At 44.3% G+C, this 14,382-nt stretch overlaps 1 protein-coding gene across 1 annotated transcript in view; it reads left to right on the top strand.

Moving 5' to 3' along the window:
• Window positions 1-519: 519 nt before the first annotated feature.
• Window positions 520-14,382, top strand: part of NLRC3 (NLR family CARD domain containing 3) — a 41,650-nt gene continuing 27,787 nt past the window's right edge. The window contains exons 1-4 of the mRNA XM_087728928.1: window positions 520-1,398; window positions 4,461-4,596; window positions 6,655-8,398; window positions 11,713-11,799. Coding sequence (XP_087585054.1) covers window positions 4,590-4,596; window positions 6,655-8,398; window positions 11,713-11,799 — 1,838 coding nt within the window. The 5' untranslated portion in view covers window positions 520-1,398; window positions 4,461-4,589. The remainder of the gene's footprint in view (window positions 1,399-4,460; window positions 4,597-6,654; window positions 8,399-11,712; window positions 11,800-14,382) is intronic.

The raw sequence follows: 14,382 nt of genomic DNA, 5'->3' as shown, positions 1-14,382 counted from the left end.
TGGCAGGAGGCTCTGCCCACACACCCACACAAGCATGAGAGAACCAATAGCATCGGGATTTGCAACACGCCTCTTATCTGTATTCAATAGTGATTGTTGAGATTGTACCCAGACAGTATACTGTTATTGTGAATATAGAGATTTTATACGTAGCCAAGAAAATCATACAATAAAAATATATTTTAAAAAAGAAGAAAACCACCAATTCTGGAGAGCACTACAGAATGACAGAATTGGAAGGGACCTTGGAGGTCTTCTAGTCCAACCCCCTGCTTAGGCAGGAAACCCTACACCACTTCAGACAAATGGCTATCCAACATCTTCTTAAAGACTTCCAGTGTTGGGGCATTCACAACTTCTGGAGGCAAGTTGTTCCACTGATTAATTGTTCTCACTGTCAAGAAATGTCTCCTTTGTTCTAGGTTGCTTCTCTCCTTGATTAGTTTCCACCCATTGCTTCTTGTCCTGCCCTCAGGTGCTTTGGAGACTAGCTTGACTCCCTCTTCTTTGTGGCAGCCCTTGAGATATTGAAAGACTGCTATCATGTCTCCCCTCATCCTTCTTTTCATCACACTCGACATACCTAGTTCCTGCAACCGTTCTTCATATGTTTTAGCCCCTAATCCTCTTGGTTGCTCTTCTCTGCGCTCTTTCTAGAGTCTCAACATCTTTTTTTTACATCGTGGCGACCAAAACTGAATGCAGGATTCCCAGTGTGGCTGAAGACCTCCCCATTCAATTCTGAGCCACAAATATTCTCTGCTATGGGAATCATGACTCTGTTTCAATTGATTGGAGGTTGATTTTTCACATTTTTAAAAAAAGATGGTTTCTCTTCTCTTTTTATTTTTTTGTTTTGTTTTATGCCACGGTCTGGTAGCATCCACCAATACAGACTTGTGGTTCGCTCTCTGTCACGTTGCTCCTTCGGTAGCCACCTCACTGCACCAGGTTGTCTTGTAGCCTATGCAGCAAACAGGAAGGAAGATCGAATTAGACCCCGCAGCACAGGAAGAGGTGAAGAAGAGTGAAACTCTGAACTGAACCAAAAAAATAAAAAAATCATTAAAAAGAGATAATGCAACGTTGCTGGAATCATGTCGGCAATCCAGTGACAAGAAAAGCTGTCATTTGCAACACAAGTTAGCCTCATCGTAATTTTATTCTTGGACCGAGAACATCCCAAAAGAGACCTGGATCTACCTTTTATCATAAAAACTCTCGGCCGTTGGAAGCCGCTGATCCAGACAAGATATCTCTGTTCAAAACCAGATCTTCTAAACAAGGAACTTGTATGCAAAAGTGAAGCACTCAAAATACAGAAGTTTGGCTCTCCATAAGCTGGAAGTTGGATTTAAAATGAAAGTTTCGGGGAGTCCCAGAGGAACTTCAAGAAATGTAAGTATTTACAGAGAATGGGAAATTAAGTGTCTGTGCCTATATGTACTGGTAGTCCTCAATTTACGACATTTCATTTAACGACCATTCAAAGCTACAACAGCACTGAAAAAAGTAGACCAGTTTTATGATCATTCTTCACACACAGGATGGTTGCAGCATCCCCATTAATCATGGGATCAAAATGCAGAAGCTTGGCCACTGACTCATATTAATGATGGTTGCAACATCCCGGGGGTCATGGTCTCCTTTTGCGACCTTCTGACAATCCAAGTCAATGGGGAAGCCAGATTCATTTAACAACTGTGTCACCAACTTAACAACTGCCGTGTTTTTCACTTAACAACTGTAGCCAGGAATGGTGGTAAAATGAGGCAAGATTCTCAGGGTGCCGTCGGCCAGATAGTGTCGACTAGCGACCCCCAGGGGGAGAGCCTTCTCTGTGGGAGCGCCTTCCCTCTGGAATGAGCTGCCCCCGGAGCTTCGTATAATCCCCGACCTCCGGTCCTTCCGACGTGCCCTAAAAAGTTGGCTTTTCCAGCAAGCCAGCCTGGCCTGAACAAAACAAAATAAATTATTGATCACTGTTAATTTTAATTCGAATTTTTTTTTTAAAAAAAATGTCATTGTCAATTTTAATTGGGTTTGGGATATTCTATTTAATTTTTTTTAACTTTTGTATTATGTGTTTCTTTTAATGTTGTACGCAGCCCTGAGTCCTTGGGAGAAGGGCGGCATATAAATCTAATAAACCTAAACCTAAACTTAATGAGCGTCTCACTTAACAACAGAAATTTCGTGGTCATTCGTGGTCATAACCTGTATTTTGGAGATGGGTTTTTAAAGAAAAGAACAGGAGGAAGCAAAAACTATTTTAAATTTGTCTGCTGATAAGGTAGCCAAAAGTCACAAGAAGAAGAAGCTAGGCCTGACAACAGTGTAGCCAAGACTTGGCCTGTTCCTTCAAAGCTTAAAACAGTTGTGCATCTTCTGACAGCAGTCACACCGTAGTATCTTGTGGCCCCTGATGTGCAGATGGGACCCATGGGATGGACAACCAGTGAGGGACACTTTTGTTAGGTTTTGAATGTCATACGACAGCAAGGGAAGTGGCTGAAAGATGTTTGCCAGGAAACCTTCGTGGCTTTGACTCAGCATCACAAGAATCAAATCCTGGGGAAGCCTCACAAAATGGAGAACGAGAATCGGTAACGGTGTTTATGATACAAAAATGCAAATCCGTTTTCGTTTGGGGAGATCTGAATCCTGTCCTGCCACCATTTGGGTTGACGGGCAGAGCTTCTCAGTGGAGGAGTTTTTATTTTTAATCCCCCCCCCCAGGAAGAGATGGGACTATCTGAGTCATCATCCTTTTGCAGACGTGGGTTTCCCCCCCCCCCCTCTTTCGTAGGAAAGTTTAATCCTACACATTCAGGCCATTTTTCAAGATGATAGCAAAGCACGCAGAGGACCGATGCAGAAAAGAGGGACATTGCAACAAAATGAAAAAAAAAAAAAGAGAAACAACACACTATATTAATTTTCAATAGCTCATTTTTCTTTTTCCTTTCACTCTCCCGAGCCACTAGTGACGGAAGCATTTTGCTTTGCTTGAAATATTAGAGATTGTTGTCCCAGAGGGGCTTTTTTTTCAAGAGGCAACTAAACTTTCCCTGTTTTTTTCTTTGAAGACATTTCACTTCTCATCCAAGAAGCTTTTTCAGCTTTAAAAGATAGGGAGGAATGGAAGGATTTATTCTCCTTGCAGACAGCTGGTCATTTGCATCCTTTTAGAGCAGTGTTTCTCAACCTTGGCAACTTGAAGATGTCTGGACTTCAACTACCAGAATCCCCCAGCCAGCATTCGCTGGCTGGGGAATTCTGGGAGTTGAATTCCAGACATCTTCAAGTTGCCAAGGTTGAGAAAATACTGTTTTAGAGGGTCCTTGAAGCACTTGGAGGTTTATCTTTGTACTGAGGATCACCTGAGTTAATGCTCCTGGTTCCCCGGTTCTCTGAAACGTTACGTCCAGATGAAGGGAAATGGCCTGAAAACTATTGTTTACTAGAGATGGCAAATGTGAGTTTAGGAGACAGGGAAGGAGTGGAAATTGGTATGAAACAATGGGAGGTGATTAGAAAAACAAGTAAGGTCATTGGGAGGAAAAATGAAAGGTGTTTTCCAGCCAATTCTGCTCAGTGGAGCATTTGCCAATTTATTGTCCAACAGGGTAATGATTTAAAATAATCCAACTTCTCAACATAGGTGTCCCACAACTAAGCAGAGCAATGAGGATGTTGCGTCAGCAATTGCCGAGCATTAGGTTTCTGGACAAGGTTGTTTTAGTATGAAGATGGCAATCCTGAGTATTTCTCCATCTCATGAGTAAGGACCAGAGTTAGCTGACATACATACTCTTGTCTTTGTTCCTGGAGGCAACCTTGATAGATAAAGATGGGGAGCTGGGATTGATCAAGTCCTTTTGTTCTCTCAATGTTTTGATTTCTTCCCATAAAACACCACCCAGGTGATAAATTTGGGTGCTGCTATTAGGACAACAGTAGGACATACAACAATAGAAATGTTGTTAGTTGCAAAGTCATGCCCAACCCATCGCGACCCCATGGACAACGTTCATCCAGGCCTTCCTGTCCTCTAGCATCCTCTGGAGTCCATTTAAGCTCATGCTGACTGCTTCGGTGACTCCATCCAGCCTCCTCATTCTCTGTCGTCCTTCTTCGTTTGCCCTCCATCGTTCCCAGCATGAGGCTCTTCTCCAGTGAGTCCTTCCTTCTCATTAGGTGGCCAAAGTCTTTGAGTTTCCTCTTCAGGATCTGGCTTTCTAAAGAGCAGTTGGGGTTGATCTCGTCTAGGACTGACCGGTTGGATCACCTTGCAGTCCAAGGGACTCGCAAGAGTCTTCACCAACACCAGAGTTCAAAGGCCTCCATTCTTTGGCGCCCAGCCTTTATAAAAATAGAGAGAAGAAATGGTGATGTATTGAAAAGGTTGATTGTTTTCCCTCCTGCCTTAGCAATAATCTTTTTTTTTCCTCCTTCAGAATCATGGATAAAGTAAGACTTCCCACAGGATCCATCAAGTAGACAGTTTTGAAGGGTGAACATGATGGAATTTGTCTGCTACATGCAGTCAACACTCTATTGCAGCTAATGATCCCAGCAAATCCCTGATGGATGGTGAGTAGATAGTCTTACCAGAGGATGCAGTCTTGCTCTATTTTATTACAGTTGGGTGCACAGTCGGCCAGATGTTTAGGCTGGATTTGGCATTTTTGCCCAATTGTTGAGTTTTCCCCAAAGATCTGGGATAGGCAGAAGTTTTTGATGGTGTTAAAGGTATCCTCGCAGGACATGAGCTGTTCCAGATAAAGCTGCCTTTTGTAATTGACTAACAGGATTTTGTCAATTGCAAAAAAACAGCTTGGAATCCTCCTCCTCCTCCTCCTCCTCCTCCTCCTCCTCCTCCTCCTCTTCCCTTTCTCCTTCTCCTTCTCTTTCTCCTTCTCCTTCCTTCTCCCTCCTCCTCAGTGGTGGGATTCAGCCAGTTCACACCACTTCGGGAGAACCGGTTGTTAACTTTCTGAACAGTTTGGTGAACTGATCATTGGAAGAAATCATTAGGGCATTGTTAAATTATTTGAATCCCACCACTGCTCCTCCTCCTCCTCCTCTGCCTGTTATGAAAAAATACTTTTGTATATGAGTCATCTGGACAGTTTTCATCTGAACAACTTTTAGCAAAAAAAAAAAAGGAAAAGACTTTACTCCATGGACCACATTCAAGATGCTTCAACCACTCCTGGCCTTGTATGGATATTGGTTTAGGGTTCTTCCCCATATGGGAGATTCTAAATATATATATAAAAAAAATAACCAGAACTTTCATTTCCCTTTGAAGCCAACACTGATACAATTGTCTTCAGTCCCTTCAGTTCAGAATTTTGGACGGGATTACTATTATACTTGGAACATGGTGGCTCAGTGGCTAAGACACTGAGCTTGTCCATCAGAAAGTCAGCAGTTTGGTGGTTCAAATCCCTAGTGCTGCATAACAGAGTGAGCTCCTGTTACTTGTCCCAGCTTCTGCCAACCTAGCAGTTCAAAAGCATGTAAAAAATGCAAGTAGAAAAACAGGGACCACCTTTGGTGGGAAGGTAACAGCGTTCCATGAGTCTTTGGCATTGAGTCATGGCGGCCACATGACCATGGAGATGTCTACGGATAGCACTGGCTCTTCGGCTTTGAAACAGAGATGAGCAGCACCCCCTAGAGTCAGGAATGACTAGCACATATGTGCCAGGGGAACCTTTACCTTTACCTTACTATTACACCTTTCAAAGCCTTAAATATCAAGTGACTTACTCTGCATCTTTCAGTGCTGAGCATCATGCTATTTGATCCATAAAAAAGAAGGAATGCATTTAGAAGAGAGCACTCTCCTTGAGCCTTATTGAACTATAGCAGTGATGGCAAATCTTTTCTGTTCCGAGTGTCCAAATCAGAAAAATGCCTGCATGCTTGTGCATATGCGTGCGCCAGAGCCGAGGTGGCGCAGTGGTTAAATACAGCACTGCAGGCTACTTCAGCTGACTGCAGTTCTGCAGTTCGGCTGTTCAAATCTCACCGGCTCAGGGTTGACTCAGCCTTCCATCCTTCCGAGGTGGGTAAAATGAGGACCCGGATTGTTGTTGGGGGCGATATGCTGACTCTGTAAACCGCTTAGAGAGGGCTGAAAGCCCTATGAAGCGGTATATACATCTAACTGCTATTGCTATTGCTAGAATGCCAGAATCTTGAAGACCAGCTGGCCACTGTGGGCATGCCTGTTTCTTGGCCATTTTTCAGGCCCGGAAACATCTGGGAAAATGGTCCAGAAAACAACCCGAAAGAGGCCTGAAAATAGCCCGGAAAATGCCCGGAAAATGCTCCAAAAATGGCCTGAAAAAAACCAGTTTTGTGGGCATTCTTCGGGCCATTTTCATGCCATTTTCCATGTCCAGTGAAGACCAGCTGCCTGGTGTGCGTGTGGAAACCAGAAGATCAGTGTGCCCATAGAGAAGGCTCTGCGTGCCACCTCTGGCAGTCGTGCCATACGTTCATCACCATGGAACTATAGGGAAGGTTTTCAACTATAGGGAAGGTCATTTGTGGCCAATTAGACAAATACTCCAAATCCTGACATGACATTCCTGAATCTCTGGTCACTTGATCATCTTCTTCCTTCTTTCTTCACAGAACCAATGGTCCAAAAGCACACTGAGGGTCTTCAGACCTGGTGTGGCACTAATCCAGAACTTATCCCTTTGGAGAGGGTGACCGATCTCCTCCTCGTGGAAGGGCTGAGCGATCTCCAGCAGAAGCAACATGATTTCATCCAGATCGAAACCACCAACGGCTTGAGGAACATCTCCAAAAAGATCTCCCTAGAGAAGCTCTTCCTGCCTCTCTCCAAGCTCAGCATGCCTCCACGGGTCTCGATGACAATTGGTGTGGCGGGGATCGGCAAGAGCACCTTGGTCAAATTATTTGTCCACGCTTGGGCCAAGAGAGAGATAAGCAAAAAGTTCACGTTTGTTTTGCCTCTCACTTTTCGGGAACTGAACGCTTACGAAAAGCTCTCGGCCGAGAAGCTGGTCAGGCTGGCAGCCCCCCACTTAATGGACCTCAGCCTTCTTCCCATGAGCAGTGCCAGAGTCCTTCTGATCCTGGATGGACTAGACGAATTCAAGACCCTCCTGGATTTTTCCAATGCAGCGGTTTGCACGGACCCCCAGAAGGAGGTCCAAGTGGACAACCTACTCACCAACATCATCCGAGGCCACCTGTTGCAAAAGATGTCCATCTGGATTACTTCCCGGCCAACGGCAACCAGCCAAATCCCGGGGGGTCTGGTGGACCGGTTGACTGAGATGCAAGGTTTCGGAGAGACTGAAATAAAAAACTATTTAGGTCACATGTTCGGTGAAAACCAAAGCTTAGCGGACGGTGTGATGCAACATCTCAAAAGCAACAAGTCCTTGTATGCCCTCTGCACTGTGCCAGCGTTTTGCTGCATCTGCGGCTCGTCGATGGGCTATTTCCTAACAAGTGCTGCTGATCGGCCTCCAGAAACTTCAGCCATCCCTAAGACGTTGTCAGAAATCTATTCCTATTACCTTAAAATATTGCTGTGCACTGATTGGCAAGGGAAACAGAAGGAAGTCCTCCGGATTGAACCAATGGTGAACAATGGCAAGAAGATGATGAATGGGCTGGGGCGATTGGCCTTCTACAGTCTGATCAAGAGAAAGTACATGTTTGTTGAGCAGGACATGAAAGCTTATGGAGTTGACCTCTCTTCCCTTCACTTCAGCTTATCCAGTAGGGTCCTGCTTAAGGAAGAGACCCCATTTTCTAGCATCTACTATTTCTCCCACTTAACGTTTCAGGAATATCTAGCGGCTACTTATTATTATTCCGTGGCCAAGCGTGCCCTCTTTGACCTCTTTGTTGAAAGTGGCATGTCTTGGCCCAAGCTGGGCTTTGTCAACCATGTTAAAAATGCCATCCAGAGATCCTTGCAATCCGAGGATGGGCACCTGGACATTTTTATACGCTTCCTTGTTGGTCTCCTTTCCTCGCCGGTAAACAAAGTCTTGTCCGATTGGTTTCTGGTGAGGGATGAACACCACAGCTACCAGAGTCATGTGGTGGGCCTCTTTCAGAATTTCCTGGCCGTGGACCAAGTTGTCTCCTGCAGGACTGTGAACCTCGTGCGGTGCTTACACGAGCTTCAATACACAGAGGTAGCTGCCAACATTGAGGAGGCCATGAAAACTGAGAACCTAGCTGGAATGTTGACCCCAATGAATTGTTCCGCTTTGGCTTATGTTCTCCAGACATCAGAGGCGTGTGTGGAAGAAGCCAATCTCTCCAATTGTCTCACTTATCACATCTTGCAAAGTCTTCTCTCCCAGCTGCTTTACTGTCGCAGTCTCAGGTAGGTCTTATCCAGGGTTTGAAATGAGACGAGGCTCACCCAGAGCTTGATTATTTAGACAGTTATTAGAAATCAGGGGTGGGATTCTGCCGGTTCAGCCTGGTTCGGGCAAACTGGTAGCTCCGAAGATCCACTGGGAGCGAACTGGTTTGCTCCCATGAGCGTGGGCTCAACCATCTGTCTGCCTGCCCTGCACTTTACCTACCTTTATCTTCTCAACTGTCTAGGGATGGGGTGGCTCAGGGGCTAAGATGCTGAGCTTGTCGATCAGAAAGGTTGGCAGTTCAGCAGTTCGAATCCCTAGCGCCACGTAACAGAGTGAGCTCCCATTACTTGTCCCAGCTTCTGCCAACCTAGCAGTTTGAAAGCATGTAAAAATGCAAGTAGAAAAACAGGGACCACCTTTGGTGGGAAGGCAACAACGTTCCGTACATCTTTGGTCTTGAGTCATGCCGGCCACATGACCACGGAGATGTCTTCAGACAGCACTGGCTCTTCTGCTTTGAAATGGAGATGAGCACTACCCCCTACAGTCAGAAATGACTAGCACATATGTGCAAGGGGAACATTTTACATATCTTCTTAGCTGCATTGCACGGAAGAGTAGATTGCCACGCCTCAGCTGTTTTCTTTCCCAAACAGTAATCTGGAAGTTAAGTCTTCTCTACACTGTGCATGCAAAGCGCATGCTCAGCAAACCAGTTGTTAAACCAGTAGGATCCCAGCCCTGTAAATAAGAGGCACATCCTGTTTTTCATTCAGGAGTCCATGGTGGTTGCACAAAGTTCTCCCCCCCACCTTGTGTTTTCTCCCACAACAGAAACCTGTCAGCATTCCAAATACCATCCAGAATCAAAACAGAATTCAAGGCATAGCTTTCATCAAAGTTCCAATTTAATAAGAGAGACATGTTGGTACAAACTGTGGAAACCCGAATCTGAAAGCTTCCTGGGTTTTCCACCCAGTTCAAAGTTCAAGACCTTGCCCCTGCACCCACAAGTCCATCACATGGTCCAATCTTCCTCTGCCACGCTGGCATTTCCACCTATCTAGTTCCGGTCAGGTGCAGAGGTGCGGAGACAAAAGATGACCTTGGGCTTCTAGAAAGGAATGTTTTATTTTGACAGCAACACATTCTGCTCCTTACTATTCCCCCCGCCCTATTCCCCACTAATGAAGCAGCATAGAAAGTGTGGCAGGCCAAAGATCCTAAAAGGAATATGACTGGAGGCCTGACAGAACCTTCACCACGACACCATCACAATGGAAATGGCCCAACATCCCCCATGGACCTTCCATGGTTGGGGTGAATTAGAACTTGGACCTCCCCTCTTCTCATTCAGTACTTTATCCCCTTCCCCATAACGCTGTCAGTGTTCCAAGTGATGCATCCAATTGAAAGCAGAACTCCGAGGCAAGGAAATTCCTCAAAGAACAATTTATGGGATACATCATTTTGGCGCAATTGGTGAAAACCTCCTCTGAAGGTTCCCACGGTTTTCACCCAATTCAAAAGTGAAAGTTTCCCCTCCCCCCTTCCAAGTCCTCGGTCGCATGGTTCAATGGAACTGCTGGGCGGTTGCTTGGATACTTTGTTCTTCCTCTCCCCAGCCACCTGTTCGAATGACCTTGGTTCCCACAAGAAACTCTTTTGCTTTGACTGCAAATCCCCAGTTAACAGTTTCCCTCACCCCTCCCATCTAAGGGCAACCCTGAAGCCGCAAAGATGGCCTTATCCAGGTTCGCTTCAGGGCTGACAGCTTCTTGGATTGTTTCTGGGAATTTCGATAGCTCGGGTCCAAAAGGTGTTTTTTTTTCCAAAAGAGAACTGGACTTGCTTGTTTTTTTTTGTTTTTTTTTGCTTGAAAACGTTTCACTTCTCACCCAAGAAGCTGCTTTGGTTTCTTAGTTCAGAAGTAGCTTCTTGTATAAGAAGCGAAACATTTTCAGATTAAAAAAACTAAGAGAGTCTAGTTACCTTTTCGGGGGCGGGTGGGAAATATTTGGGACAACCATGGTCTGGATGATGGAGAATCTCTGTAGGCATCTGGCTGAAGGCAACTAGAATTTCAATCTCCCTGCTCTGTCCAGTCTTCATCTTCCTTTTCAAACCAACAATTCAAGATAGGTTCAAGACAGATTATTGCCTGGGTTCACACCAGTGGTGGGAATCAAAGTTTTTTTACTGCCAGTTCTGTGGGCATTGTGTGGCATTCATGGCTTGATGGGAATGGCAGGGAAGGATACTGCAAAATTCCAATTCCCTCCCCATTCCAAGGGAAGGATACTGCAAAATCTTCATTCTCACTCCACTCAAGGGGAAGGATACAGCAAAATCCCCATTCCCTCCCAACTCCAGGGAAAGGATACTGCAAAATCCCCATTCCCTCCCCACTCCAGGGAAAGGATACTGCAAAATCCCCATTCCCTCCCCACTCCAGGGGAAGGATACTGCAAAATCCCCATTCCCTCCCCACTCCAGGGAAAGGATACTGCAAAATCCCCATTCCCTCCCCACTCCAGGGAAAGGATACTGCAAAATCCCCATTTCCTCCCCACTCCAGGGGAAGGATACTGCAAAATCCCCATTCCCTCCCCACTCCAGGGAAAGGATACTGCAAAATCCCCATTCCCTCCCCACTCCAGGGAAAGGATACTGCAAAATCCCCATTTCCTCCCCACTCCAGGGAAAGGATACTGCAAAATCCCCATTCCCTCCCCACTCCAGGGAAAGGATACTGCAAAATCCCCATTCCCTCCCCACTCCAGGGAAAGGATACTGCAAAATCCCCATTTCCTCCCCACTCCAGGGAAAGGATACTGCAAAATCCCCATTCCCTCCCCACTCCAGGGAAAGGATACTGCAAAATCCCCATTCCCTCCCCACTCCAGGGGAAGGATACTGCAAAATCCCCATTCCCTCCCAACTCCAGGGGAAGGATACTGCAAAATCCCCATTCCCTCCTAAGTCCAGGGGAAGGATACTGCAAAATCCCCATTCCATCCCGATCAGCTGGGACTTGGGAGGCAGAGAATAGATGGTGGCGGTGCCAGCCAGGGGTGGTATTTACTGGTTCTCCAAACTACTCAAAATTTCCACTACTGATTCTCCAGAACTGGTCAGAACCTGCTGAATACCACCTCTGGCTCACACCCACCCAGCCCCCTTTGGTCAAATGTTCTCACAGCTACTGGGAACACTCCACCATTTCTCCATCCATGCTTAAATAACCCACCCATTTCTTTCTTCTCCCCACTTTGGATTAATGAAAAATGCTTTGGTCCCCCCCCCCTTTTTTTCCCTCCCTGCCAAGGTTGGATTGCAACCAGTTGAAGGACCGTGACATGGACCTTCTCAGCAGCATGCTGAGTGTTAAAGACTGTCAAATTCAGAGAATCAGGTATTTCTCATCAAGAGGACAATTTTCTCTCTGTCTCCCTCTCTCTTTCTCCTTCTCCTCCCTTCTTCTTTTTCTCTTTCTCTTTCTCTCTCTTTCTCTCTCTTTCTCATTCTTTATCTTCCTTTCTCCTTCTCCTCCCTTCTCCTTCTTTTTCTTTCTCTCTCTCTTTCCTTCTCTCTCATTCTCTCTCTTTCTCCTCCTCCCTTCTCCTTTTTCTCTTTCTCTCTCTCTTTCTCATTCTTTCTCTTCCTTTCTCTTTCTCCTCCTTCTTTTCTCTTTCTCTCTCTCTTTCTCTTCTCTTTCTCCTTCTCCTTCTCCTTCTTTTCTCTTTCTCATCCTTTCTTTCCTTCTCTCTCATTTTTTCTCTTCCTTTCTCTTTCTCCTTCTGCTCCCTTCTTTTTCTTTCCTTCTTGTTCTCTTTTCTTTCTCTCTCTCTCATTCTTTCTCTTCCTTTCTCCTTCTCCCTTCCTTTCTCCTTCTCCTCCTTCTCTTTCTCTCTCTCATTCTCTCTCTTCCTCTTTCTCCTTCTCCTCCCTTCTCCTTCTTTTTCTCTTTCTCTCTCTTTCTCTCTCATCCTTTCTCCCCCCCCATTCTCTTTACAGATTGAACACGAGCATTTTATATTTCTGTTTCCATTCTTGGAAATTATTAGCAGCTGTCAGAATTATCCCCTTCGTGGGGAAGAAATTATCCTTGTTTTGGGATGAAAAAAATCATAGTCTCACCCCCCCCCCCCCAACATCTGACAATAAGACTGCAACCTCATAACAGAGATGGAGGAGATGGATCGTTTCTGCTTCTCCTTCCTTGGTCTTTCAGAGATCCCATCTCTGTTGATTTCTAGCAGTGTCAAATTGAGAAAGGACACATTTTTTGCGGCTGTCACTTTTCTTGATGTTCCAAGGTTTTTATTACTTGTAAGACAATAAAGAACAAATATTTAATAATGCAGTTTCCTTATGATTGATGACTATTGATATCTCCTCTGACATGATAATTTGAAGGAGAAGACTATATTTTTAGGAATAATTTCTTATAGATGGGACCGAGCGATGGGGGATCGAAAATGACTTGCAAACGATTGTGTTGCAGTTGCCTCAACTGAGGGCGACATTCTTTTAGATGGGGTGGGAAGAAATATCCAACTGGTTCCATTCCAAGCTGGGAGAAAAGGCCTTGGAGACAAAATGGAGGGTAAAAGATGATTGGAAATTGGGTCCATTTATTGATGAAGCAGATTCTGGGCAGCTGACCACAGGGAGTTGAGAGTGCGAGGGGTTTTGTACCTTCTCTTGGCTTTTGCACTTGAGCTTCCTGTTCCTGTGCAAGAACACACATTCTATTGGCTGTTGACAAACTCCCATGGGGCCATGCAGGGGTTATGTAGAGGTCATAGCTGACTCTATAGGCAAAGTACAAAGCCCAGGTGTTTTTGTCTGAGCTAAGTTTGGTTGATGTTTCTGTGGGTGATGCAATGACTGAAATGCCCTTTGCAGATTGCGCAATGTAGTGAGCTCTGTATCTTCTGCAAAACGGTAGTGGGCTAATGCTATTATGCCCTGAAGGCCTATGGCCGAAGATCTTTTGTTTTGTAGATAGGCTGGCACACTCTTTCTTAATGGGCACAAAATATCTGCTTGGGGGGAGGATAACCATTTGTCTGAAGTGGTGTAGGGTTTCCTGCCTAAGCAGGGGGTTGGGCTGGAAGACCTCCAAGGTCCCTTCTGAGTCTGTTGTTCTATATCATTCTATTCTATCAACTTTCCTCTTGCATTTTTTTCTTTTCTTTTTTACATTAACTATAAAAGGGAATTTAAGCTAAGAATCGGGGTTCCCTCTTTGCACGAGAGGAATCCTTTTGTCTGAATATTCTGATAAATTGTAATAAAATGATTTTCCTGCCCTGATTTGTCTCATTGGAAAATATGCATGCCTAGGCACCAGACTAAAAAGCTCTATTTGGCCTTCACTAGTCAACTGGTGATCTATATCTATATCTATATCTATATCTATATCTATATCTATATCTATATCTATATCTATATCTATATCTATATCTATATCTATATCTATATCTATATCTATATCTATATCTATATCTATATCTATATCTATATCTATATCATCTATATCTATATCTATATCTATATCTATATCTATATCTATATCTATATCTTTATATCCCTATCCCTATCCCTATCCCTATCCCTATCCCTATCCCTATCCCTATCCCTATCCCTATCCCTATCCCTATCCCTATCCCTATCCCTATCCCTATATCTATATCTATATCTATATCTATATCTATATCTATATCTATATCTATATCTATATCTATATCTATATCTATATCTAATCTATATCTATATCTTTATATCCCTATCCCTATCCCTATCCCTATCCCTATATCTATCTATATCTATATCTATATCTATATCTATATCTATATCTATATCTATATCTATATCTATATCTATATCTATATCTATATCTATATCTATATCTATATCTATATCTATATCTATATCTATATCTATATCTATATCTATATCTATATCTATATCTATATCTATATCTATATCT

This window comes from Thamnophis sirtalis, unplaced genomic scaffold (assembly GCF_051295495.1).
Source record: "Thamnophis sirtalis isolate CommonGarterSnake01/CBP01778 unplaced genomic scaffold, rThaSir2_p1.2 scaffold_14, whole genome shotgun sequence".
Taxonomy (NCBI): domain Eukaryota; kingdom Metazoa; phylum Chordata; class Lepidosauria; order Squamata; family Natricidae; genus Thamnophis; species Thamnophis sirtalis.
The sequence above is the reverse complement of the archived record's forward strand: the minus strand, read 5'-3'. Positions and strand labels throughout refer to the sequence as shown.